The 12193-nt window shown below is 39.6% G+C and overlaps 1 protein-coding gene across 5 annotated transcripts in view; it reads right to left on the reverse strand.

The window, feature by feature from the left end:
• Positions 1–12193, reverse strand: part of LOC136242102 (two pore channel protein 1-like) — a 97196-nt gene that overhangs the window by 55021 nt on the left and 29982 nt on the right. For 4 of the 5 annotated variants that reach the window (XM_066033488.1, XM_066033491.1, XM_066033492.1 and 1 more), the window contains one exon: positions 664–852. In XM_066033488.1, coding sequence (XP_065889560.1) covers positions 664–852 — 189 coding nt within the window. The remainder of the gene's footprint in view (positions 1–663; positions 853–12193) is intronic. The other variant, XM_066033489.1, reaches the window with a different exon arrangement.

The following is a 12193-nucleotide window of genomic DNA, read 5'->3' on the forward strand; positions in this document are numbered from 1 at the left end:
AGAGATGCACCAATATTGATACTGGTATCAGTATCAGCCTTACTTTGGCAGTATTGGACTTGTATTGGCAAAGCTAACAATGTCTGATACCAACCGATACTTTAAATGATGTCATTTTATTGCTTTTCAAGATGGTGGCATACATAGCGTACCAAAGGGAGTTGAGCAAGAGCTGATATACAGTAAGCTATGAATTCTTTGAAAGAAGCCACTTACTAGCATTATTAGTACAGTGGAAATGGCAGTAAGCCATGAAATAAGATTCATTAGAGCCATATACAGTGCACTATTGTTATCTTGTGTAACAGATAGCCACAAAACCAGCAAACTGCAGTTAATGAGATTACCAAATGTGTTCAGTAAGCTGGCTTATTCAAATTACTATATAGTCTTGTAAGAAATGCCTGTGGGGGAAAATATTGGTATCAGCCATTTCTGGTCTCAAATGTATTGGTAGTAAAAAAGTGGCATCAGTGCATCACTACAAATAACCACCATGTTGTTAGTAGTAAACACAACTGGCTTTCTTCAGTATTTACGTATTCTTGAAGTAGCTTACAGTGTATGTGGAAATGTATACATAGGTTGGACACTGAGATGACCATACTGTACTGTAGATTGCTGAGTCCTACTCAAATATAATAACAAGTATACAGTACATACCTCCTATGAAGATACAGTGCTCTAAATTTCTTTTTCTGAATATTCTGGAAGGTACTGTAGACAACAGCCAACAACACATTAGTGATGATGTATAATGTGATGATTAAGAATATAATGAAGAACAAAGGAGCTAATGGCTTCCTCTTGTATGACTCCATCATGACATCAGGAAAGCTGCAAGCACATACACTAGTAGATATGTAGTATCCACATACATGTGTCGATCAAATCAGTACAGTTGCAAAAGTAACTTCAAAACAGTATTAAAAACATGTGGCTCAATCAAAGGCAGAAACAAAATCTTTGTTTACATTACACTTTAGCTGTAACATATGAGATTAGAAATGTTATAGTTGAGTAGAATCAAGGTCAGTGGCAGAGGAGGTAGGACATGATGTCATGATAATTGTGTGACGTATGCGTACTGTACATTTTGCCATAGGATTTAGTCTAGTAAACTGTGAAGATTAGCATTGTATTTATTGTCAGAAATAGAAATCAATAGTGAAGAAATCGTTTCATCTACTAAGCCCGGCTAAGCCTCAGTGATATTATGGTGAACTTTGCAATAGAGCATTATTTAGAATAAATTCTGATCTTAGTTTCAGGTACCTGTGTTTCTGTTCGCTGTATTCTTACTTGTTAGTAGTAAATGCAATCAAGTTCGGTGTCTACAATGATGTAAATAGCTGATACATTAAGTTTTTCATCTTGTAATTATCATTGGAATTCAAATAAATTACAGAAAAAATTGTACACGTTATGACATCATGACCTACCCCCTTGGGTCAGTGAAGCCAACTAAATAGTGGGAGGGACAACTTTGGTAATAAATGGTTCACAGTGGAGTTTGAAGTATCCAATTCTATAGGGGGTCATGGCAGGATATTATAGAAGCTATTTACATAGTATTAGACTCTTATTACCATGTAGTTAGTCTAGTTTCCAGTAAATTAAAAAGATGTGACCGTTGTATTAGCATTTCATTGTACTATAGTGTCTCAATCTAATTTGCATTGATCAATAAAACTGGGGGACCAGGTCCCCCTACTTGTACCTCATATGATTTGAATTTCCTTAATATTTACATACTGCATGAGCTAGTAATCTTGCTATGTAGACTACATTTTTATGTTCTCTATTGTGTTTTCTATTACACTAATACTCATGACTATTCTTTAATAATGCCAAACAGAAGTTTAATAATACATCTGTAAACATGACCGACATACAGTATGACTTCTAACTCCAGTATGATATGGCTTGGACTCAACTGAATGTGTAAATCATATTGTCTTTTACATTACAGGATTCTCAGATTTATTATAAACAGTTGTATACTTGTACAGTAATTATACCAGCTCTACATGGCACACAATGGTGATGGATAAACAGCAGCTGGGCAATGACAAACATACAACCAATCATCCTAGAACTAACTTAGCATGAATGAGCCGACAAGGTTTCTACACAACTCAGCAACCCCATGGTGATCTGGGCGTGTGCTACCCACAAATTAATTACCTCGGCCGCATTAATTGTGGATAGCCAAGCCCACATCGTCAGAGGGGCACAAAATAATGTAGAAACTGACGTTGGCTCGTCCTAAGTACTTTAGAAAATTTCTCTGAGTGAAGCAGACAAAAAAAGATTGAGAGAAAGTGGCACTGTGGGTACTAGCATCAAGATTTACCCTTCCAGGTGTCAGCACCACGCCATAGTAGCTATACTATGCCTGGATGAGTGAAAATGATGCTTATCTAGTCCAGAAAATAAGCTATAACAAGTGGCAAAACAGCTGCTAGCATCAAGAGATACCCTTCGAGTTTATTAATTGTGTCAGTGCCACACTGACATAGCAGTATGGTGTAGCTATGGCTCATTCTAAGTAGTTTAGAAACTTTCTCTGGGCAAAGCCGGGTGGCAAGTACAGAAAGAGTGACAGAAAGTAGCAAACTGTGGTTGTTGGTATCAAGATGCACACTTCAAGTTGATAGTGTCAGCACCACAACTTGTGGCACTAGTGTATCGGCCCAAGAGATGCGTGCCTTGTCCAGAAAAGAAGCTAACAGTAAGGCTATTGTGTATTTGGCTTAGCCGATTTTCGTTTGATCAATGTAGTACCACAGGTTTCTATTGGATTTAGTACCCTCATTAAAGGGGTGGTTCGCCAGGCTTTGTTTATGTCGAAGCTGTTTAAGACCTTGCATAATTTAATAGCGTAGTTTATTACGTGTAAACACGGTTGCATCACGTTTTTGCCAATAGTAGCAAGGGCGGTAATGGAAGACTGTGCATCGACTACCTTCGCTTCTGACTCAGTTTATCAAAGAACAGTAGGGAGACCAAGGAAGTATGCTGGCACTGCAAACAAAAGGATTTACCTCACGGAAGAAACGTTGGAGAAATTGAAAACTATTAAGACTCGCGATGTACTCGGGAGTAATGAACCAGCAGTTCGACACTTGATAAAGTGCTATGAGCATTTGTGTACTATCGAGAAGTAAGCTTTAAGGCCAGTGCTAAAACTGATGCCTTGAAGGAGGCCAATCAGACATTCCGTAATTACAGCTCGAACACTGACACTGCAGTGCAATTACCACCAGCAAACTTATTGCCCAGCTCTAGCGCTTCAATAGGTAAGTCGTGCTGTTGGTTTACCTTGTTGTGAAGAACTCTCATTCTTTTCAGGGATGCTATTATCCCTTGAGAGCAGCACAAGGCTTCAAGTTTTGGATGGGTGAGTAAGGGAATGTTCTTCAGTGGTACAAACTTTGCAATAGGGTAAATCCCTCTATAACGTCTACACCAATTGCTAGCAGACACAGAAATTGTACAAATAGGTGAGTAGACTAATTCTGTAATAGAGGCATACATATGATACAAGGGGTAGTCATTTCTATACTGTCTGTTGATACACTTGAGACCGGGATCAAGGTAATTAAAATACTGCCTTGATCACTTGATTTCCCCGTTTTAAAGGCCGTGATTATTAATCGTCAATCGTAAAAGCCCAATAAATTCTCGTATAGGTGCTTGACTGTCAATTTCATGAACGTCTTGATTACTGAAAAGTCCTTTGATCGCTTGATTGAATCTTGATTCAAGTCCTAAGTGTTTAAACAGACTGTGTTGAAATGACTACTCCTTGTGATAGTTTTATATGTACCTATTAGTGAATCACAACCACTGGATGGAGCATCTCACCAGTCAACATCTTGTTATGGAATAGTGACTGAGATGGATACGTTGTAAGAGATCTTGCTATAACACTGCTATTGATGTGTTCATATGTTGCACAGAGCTCAAATTTTACTTTGTGAAACTTTCGGTATACATGAACATTGCTTGCTTGAGAATGTAGTGTGAAGCACACAGTACAAATGAAACGCAGTCTTATTTCCACTTTACAGGTCGTCAGATTTTGAGGAAACTTTGAGTGCAACAGAAGATGCAATGGAGATGGATACTCATTCTATTGTAGGTCACAGTGTTGAGGGGTACTGAGTCAATGGTAAGGTATAGTGTATGTACATAACAGGAATGTACTGCTCACTCTATTATAAATTGTTCACTGTACAATATGCCAGTTCCCTATATGTAATTTTCTATGTAGAACATCAGTTGTATTTATTCATTGGTAGATAATACATGTGACATGGACAATCCTGTGACAGAAGTTGATGGCATTGAATTGACAGCAGAGGCTGAGCGAGGGTAAGATTTGGCTGTGTTGCAAACAATCATGTGTATATCTGTATGTTTATAGAACACTGAGTGCTTCACTACTACTAAATGATGACAACTCTGATACTTCCAGGTAAAATTCCATTTTATGGTTTTAGGAAGTTATATTTACACTGCAGTGAATGTGACGGAGACACTACACTTGATGACAATGTTCCAGAAGACCCAGAAGATGAAACGCTAGATGTATTGGATGAAGATTTTGAGAACAACAAGAGAGAAGTGGCTTTGCAGTTTCCAAACATGGAGAAAGAAACTTTTGTTAGATCATTGCAGTTTCTACAAACACACAATTCTTGCAAGGAGATTATCACTGATGCTTCCACCTCCATATGTAAGGAAATGAGTAAGCCTTAATCATTCTAAGGTATTCGTGTTTATTCTATTGTTTACTCCCAGCTTCAAAGCATCCTGACATATTTCATTCCATGGATATCTGGCACAAGTCGAAGAAACTAAGAAAAGCGTTGGCCAAGGTAAGAGTCTTTGAAGTGTGATACAAACACTCCTATATGGCTACAGGCTGGTAAAGTAAAGAACATGAACAAATTGCAGCAGTGGAGCAGTAACATCAATCATATTTGGCATTATTGTAAAACCTGTGAAGGGGATCCTATGAAGCTAAAGGTACAACTTTGTACTACAATTACACCTGCTATAAGCTAACTATTTAGATACAGTGGTCTAGTGTTCTACAGCATGTGCAAAACGTACATGAATGGAATAGTGGAATGTGTGATCATGAGCCACTGGTACGGCCATCCACTGATTCCTGATCTGATGAAGGAGATAGAACTTGAATACAGCAATCACACTACTGCTTTAAGAGTTAAAGTACAGTCATCATATGACAACCCTACATCTATACAAAAGACGATTGGCCATTACCAACCAGAAGCAACGAATAAAATTGTACAAAAAAACGTTCCAGATTTTGACAAAACAACAGTGCAGTTATTATATCAAGAACTGGAGAGCCATTGAAGAAGCATGCAACTCGCAGTGTATAGTGGGTTCCACCGAAACCCAAATACTTCGCTACTCATATAAGGAACTAGGAACTCAATTACTGAAGCTGTATGCCCAAGTAAGTTTATTTATTATATCTGGAATACTGCAAGTTACATATGCATTTGGCAGCTCACAACCTCTTGATTACATTTACAGGAAAGTTATGTGTTCAATATTCCTTGAACCCTAGATACTGCCCATCAGGTGATGGGTATCTGTCACAGACAGTCCACACTACACAAGAGGGTATCACCCTCCTGTTTGCCCTGCCAAGATACCCATGCTGCCACAATATCCACTGGCGGTATGATGCCTTTTGATAACTGGAGGGAATGTAATGTGGATCATCTGCAAAACATCACTGCGGTTTACTATGGCAATTGACAGCACACTCATGTCAAGTACTGCTGATTGGAATAATTCCTACCTCGTTATGCAGAACTTCTGTCTGCAGCAAACTTTCTCCACTTGTAGAGGCATATGTCTGCAGCGTCCACAAATACACCAAGAAAGGCCGTTGTTACTTCCTCCATTGCATAGTGGGTCATTGTCTGGGCCACCTTCTGGACTTCCCTCATAAATAATAGCCTTTAATAAATCGACTCCGCCATGATTAATGAATGCTTTTTTCAGTACATCCCTGCACATGGAGACATCCAATGTCACCAAGAACTCCTATGCACACAAATACATGATATACACATTTATACTAACAGTAGATTATGTAACCTCTAATTGCTGAGCTTTCCTTTCCCTTACGACGGATACAGTTGCCACGTTATTTTGCTCATCTGATGGCTGCATGATAGCACAAACTAACACAATTTTACCAACACGCTCTTGTAGCTTGTAAGTTACCATATTGTTGCATGCACGTTTTCTTGTACCACAAGTGCAGTTACTGGTACAATGCACATTAGCCTTTTTGCAAGGGCAGCCTTTCCGCTGGTACGTGTTCTTACACGAGCAGCGAACTTCCGTTTCCTATCATTTTATTAGTGATAAAGTACACATACTTGTAAAATCATGTGTTTTACCTCCTCTTCGTGCTCCGTATTGTTATCACTGTCAGTACTACTGCTGTCCCAGCTCTCCCATTCGTTCGTTGCCATGTTTACGTGGGGTCTCTGAGTAACGTACGGAAATTTAAATTTCCTGTTACATTACATCATGAAATTAAACGGCTTTGTAAACAATAACAAAACCCGGCGAATTACCCCTCTAAGCCTCTAGACATCAAAGGGAACTATGTGTACATTTTCTAACTGAAGAGTTCTGAAATCTACTATACAGTGAAACCTCACTTAGTGGCCACTTCATTAATAAGGTCCAGAAAGTCCAGATGAAACTACCATACGATTCCTTTGATTTAATTTTCGTTAATAGGACCACCTCATTAATAAGGCCAGTGGCCACACACTGCAGATAAACTAACACAATATTCCCTTAATAAAGGGGCCAGCTGAACAGACAGTCAACGTATCACTGTAAAGTTGCTGCTCCTGAGTGACTTCCAAAAGCTTTGCCAATAGTTTTAGCAATGTGCTTCATGCTTGTAGCAGCTGTTATGTCTCAAGTAATGATATCTGTGCATTATGATGAAATCTGCAGTATACATACATAGCTGTTATAGCAACTATAGCCAGGTGTTGATTTGTTGAAAACCTTGATAATACAGGGTGTAAGGCCACTTTGTTTAAGGCCGGATTAATGAGGTTTTCATTAATAAGGCCACCTCAGTAATGGGGCCACTTATTATGGGTCCCAAAGGTGGCCCTATTAACGAGGTTTCACTGTACTGTAAACACAACTTCTGGACTCTACATGCTTTATAATGCTTGTACTGCCCTCCAAATTTGAAGTACTGTAAATCAACTGAATCCTGCATGAGTTATAGCAATTTTTTTAAGAATTGTGAAAAGAAAAAGAAAAGCACAAGAAATTATATGAACTTCAAAGTAACATCTCAGTGATGGCTAGGCAGATTCAGCTCAAATCAGGAAAGGAAGTATAGGGAGCTTTCACAACAAACTTCTGTTTAAGAACTACTGTATAAAGTAGCTTCAGAGCGTGAAAACACCATTTTCTTTGGTTCCTGTAAACACACTTGTCTTGTCTAAACTAATTGTACCAGTTGGTTTTATAACTAGAGATAGATTACATATGTGAACATTAACTGACAGTCTGTTCACCAACAAATTGAAGCAGTTCGACACTTCAGATGAACGCTTCAAGCAAGAAGACTAGGAAGCACAACATAATTATCACATCAAGCACAGGCCTATGCTTGTGTGTATGAAAAATATAGCACTTGATCTCAAGGCAAATACAACACTTGGCTTTGCCTCATGCACTTGGCTTAGCCTCTCAACACATTCCCTTATGCATATGCATGCATGGAGGTGCTTTAACTTTAATGTACCACTTTGCGTGGGCAGTTCTAAGATGCCGCCAGTGCCATGATTTGTATATGGCACTGCTGCAGACTGCAAAAAGTGCATTATAAGTTACAATGCACCAACCGCAGTGCAATGTACAGATATTACACTGGCTGTGGGTTTGTGCAGCATTGCACAAGAGCTGGCAGCCGAGACACCTCACCTAATACGTAGGTGGAAAGACAACTGGCAGTTCATTCGAATTCTTTTATAGCCTAACATGTAAAAGTTGATTGTGGGGCCATGATGTCACCAAACATCACCAAATCATAAGATCAAATAAGCAGCTAATGGCAGTCAAAAAGAAGCCAATGCAGTGGCCAAACTTCTAGTCCACACACACGCACGCACGCACGCGCACACACACACGTACTTATAACCCTTACTAGCTATAGTCTGATGCCATCCGAGCCTAGATTAAACCACAGTCCATCTTCGACAATGAGTCAAAAAATTATTCTCATTGTTACACTAGCACTAGTACCTGCCCTATGGTGCAGGACTGTTTACAGTGTCATGCACTTTATACTAAGTTTAATCTTGTAGTTATCTAGTGACAAAAATTCCCTACACAGCATTGGAAACCCGAGTATAAAACATAAAACATCATTTGTCTACACTATATCCATAATATAGATAATGTAATTATGGTATATGTTATGTGCTAAAAGTGCAGAGCTATCTCCACATTAACTAAGCAATGGGAACCAGAATTAAACATCAGTGCCAATCATGTAACTATGTAGCATGCATGGTAATGTCACTTTTAAAGAATGTCAGCTGGGTGTAGCTAAGCTAAGCCTTATATTATCCCACATGTTTACCACAAAGGTGTAAAAAATAATATAATGTTTGTGAATCAGAGACCTTACAATTACTTTAATTATGATGTAATGTAATTATGATGTAATTTTGGACTATAAAAGTAGACTTTTTGATTGTAATTGTGCTGCTGTTTGCTGCTGTGAATAAAGATTGTTCTCTGCCTATGTGTGTTAAAAACTGCGCTTTAGAGATTATCCTACCAGGGGAACCTTTTACAGTGGAGGTCCTACCGAGATCCTGCTACCAAGGAGCTTCTTAGTCAGCAGGACTGGAACTTTTCAAGGGGGAGAGGAAGAAAGGTCATAGAGTTAACAGTGAGGTATATTGTAACTTGTATAAGAGTAGGATATAAGCAGTTTTAGGAAACACTGTGTAGTCCAAGCATTTTACTGAACAGTATAGTAGAACTATTAGTGGACAAATGGACTCCTTACCTAGTGTGGTGGAAGGAGAAGCCTTCCCTTTGGGCTCAAAGAGGCTTACAGTGAGACATATGCAGCAGCTGGCAAGTGGCCTTGGCTTGCCTACAGCAGCAACCAAGAGTGACTTGGAGGTAATGATTAATGGGAAACTAGTGGACATGTTTCATGATCCTAAGTGTGTTCAAGTAATCGTTTCAGTGACTGAGCAAGGAGAGGAACTGTCATTGAGGGATATGGATGGAATATTCCTGGTCATTCCACCATTGTCTAGGATGGTAAGTAAGTCACCTACTCCTAGTGAAGGAAACTGGAGTGAGGAAGTCATGGACTTAAGTATCGAACTTACTCAGTTACGCCACTTATTACAAGGTTTGGAGGAAGGAAATGTGGCTCTAAAAGTAGAGTTAGAGTCAACCAAGGATGAAGTAGCTCGATTGAAGGCTGACCTCAGTAAGGCCAATGAACATGTATTGGAACTCTGGCAGGAAAACTGTAAGCAGCTGATAGAGTATGACAATGCTGTAACAGAGAGAGACAGAGAGATGCAACTAGTCAGGGAACAGTTGCAAATGATGGAGTTAGAGCTAGCCAGATTGAAGTTGTCAAACTTGGGAAAGACAGAGCTCTCAAGTGAAGTGACAAAATTAAACATAAAGAGCACTGAGAGCAGTGGTGCATTCAGAGAAGGTTATCAGGAAAGGCCTGATATTTCATGTTCTCACCTTCCCATTTTAAGGGCTTCAACATTGTCAGACCATACTAGAGGTCATGTGTTTGTGCCTGCAAGACCAACAACAACAACAGCTGATTTCTCACCTTTGGAACATCTGTCTACAACAACATCACCTGATATTTTACCTTTACAAGGTGTGATCACAACTAGCAACCCTTTTCAAGGAGACAGAGATCAGTTGTTGTCAACAATGACAAGCACAACTCAACCATTGATGACTAGCCATATACCACCAATAGATCAGAGGCATTCAGGAGGAGCTAATGTGCCAATTAAGTGTCAATCTAGCCAACAGGTAACCAATTTGAGTACATCGTTATCTGATGTCCTTTATGTTAGCAGACCAATAAGTTCTACTGGAATAGCTAGTGGTAGCAAGTTGACTACTGAAAGTCAGGCTTGTGCTCCTCGTCGAGGTAAGGCACCACCGGTAGATCCTTTCACTGCTGAGGATGTGAGGATAACTTTTGACGACTGGCTACTGACCTTAGAGAGGGCATCCAGATGGAATGAATGGACACCTGAAGAGTCCTTAATACAGCTAGCTGGCTACTTGAGGGGAAGAGCAGCACAAGAGTGGAAGCTACTGCAATCAGAAGATAAGAAATCATACCAGGCTGCTACTAAGGTACTGAAGGAAAGGTTAGATGACCTTAGCAGCTCTTGACTTTCGTCATATTTCACAACTACCTGATGAATCTGTTTCAGGCTTTATAGGTCGATTAGAGCAAACATTCCAGATTGGGTTCGGCCATGAACGGCTATCCAATGAGGCCAGAGAGATGCTTCTTTATGGTCAACTACAAGAAGGGTTACTGTACAGTTTGATAAAGTCACCTACTGTTTCTGGTGCTCGGAATTACAAAGAGTTGTGCTTAGCAACTAAGCGAGAGGAAAGAAGATTAAATGAGCTCAAGAAGAAACAGCAGTACTTAATGAAAGCTGGGAAACCTCAAACCAATTTCCCTACCAAGTCTTATTCACCATCACAAAATTGGCGTACAACATATAGGAAACCAGGAAATAAGTTAGAGAAGGAGGGGACACAACAGAAGCAGAAACAGCTTAGATGCTACATATGTGATAGCCCAAATCACTTGGCTCGCCAATGTCAGAAATCAAAAACAGAGAGTGCAGGTGGTAAGTTAACACAAACTAAGACTCCTTCTAAGACTTCTGGACCAGGTACCAATTATGTGATCAGAGATAATTCTCACAGCAATATTAAGGGTGGTTCCCGTTGTGTGCAAGTCAATATAGAGGGTGTTCCTATAACCGGTATTATTGATACTGGATCTGATATCACAATTTTGAGAGGAGATGCATTCTACAGCATAGTTTCAAAGTCTGATCTCAATGTACACAATCTCAAGGCTGCAGAGCAAATTATTAAAGTTTGTACTTATGATCAGAAGCCGATATCTTTAGATGGACAATTGAATATGAAGATCAGTTTTGGTGAGAAGGTAATTAATGCTACTGTTTACATCAAACTAATTGCACCAGATCAGTTATTGTTGTCAGACAAAGTGTGCCACATGTTAGGAATAGTAAGCTACCATCCCAGTGTAAAGTTTGTTGATAAAAGTCAGCCAGTTGTTGATGTGAGTTGTGCTATGCAGCCAAAGGGGCCTATATCTTGTAATAGTGGAGCATCAGTGGGTGATTAAAGTGGCAGTGAATTGGCCAATCACCAAGTATCAGCCTTGGATGGAAATAATTCTGATACTACCACTGTTAAGATTGCACTATCAGGTGAGGCTAGCAGACAGTTTGGTGGTGATGAACAAGCTTCTCTAAATGTGTCAAGCAAGGGAGTCAAGGTTACTCAGACTGCAGTGGTGAGTTTAATTAGAACTATACGTTTACCTGCATATCACTCAGCAGTTGTACCAGTGAAGGTTAAGGATATAAGAGGATCATCTGTTTTGGTAGAGGCAGACAAATCCCTTGATGATTGTCTACAAGTTGATGACTCATTAGTGATGGTTGATCAAGATGGCTTCTCAACCATTATGGTTTCCAACAACAGTAAATCAACATACCAACTGAAGAGTGGTATGGAGCTTGCAGGTGCAAGTGAGGTGGAGCCAGAGGTGACTGATGGAAAGGATGAATTGTTAGATCAGATAATTTCTTCCGAGGCGGATATTTCCTGCTCATATCAGAGCTCAGCTGATGAACATGAGGTAGTTGTAAGGAGAGAGGACCCAAGTAATCATGAGACAGCACAGGGACAACTTCCAGAACAATTGAAGCTTTGGATGGTAACCCTGTCAAATGACACTGATTGTTCTGTTGAGCACAAAGAGTGGCGACAACAACAGCTAAGGAAAACCTTTATTCAACCCAGG

This window comes from Dysidea avara, chromosome 13, assembly GCF_963678975.1.
Source record: "Dysidea avara chromosome 13, odDysAvar1.4, whole genome shotgun sequence".
In the NCBI taxonomy this organism is placed as follows: Eukaryota; Metazoa; Porifera; class Demospongiae; order Dictyoceratida; family Dysideidae; genus Dysidea; species Dysidea avara.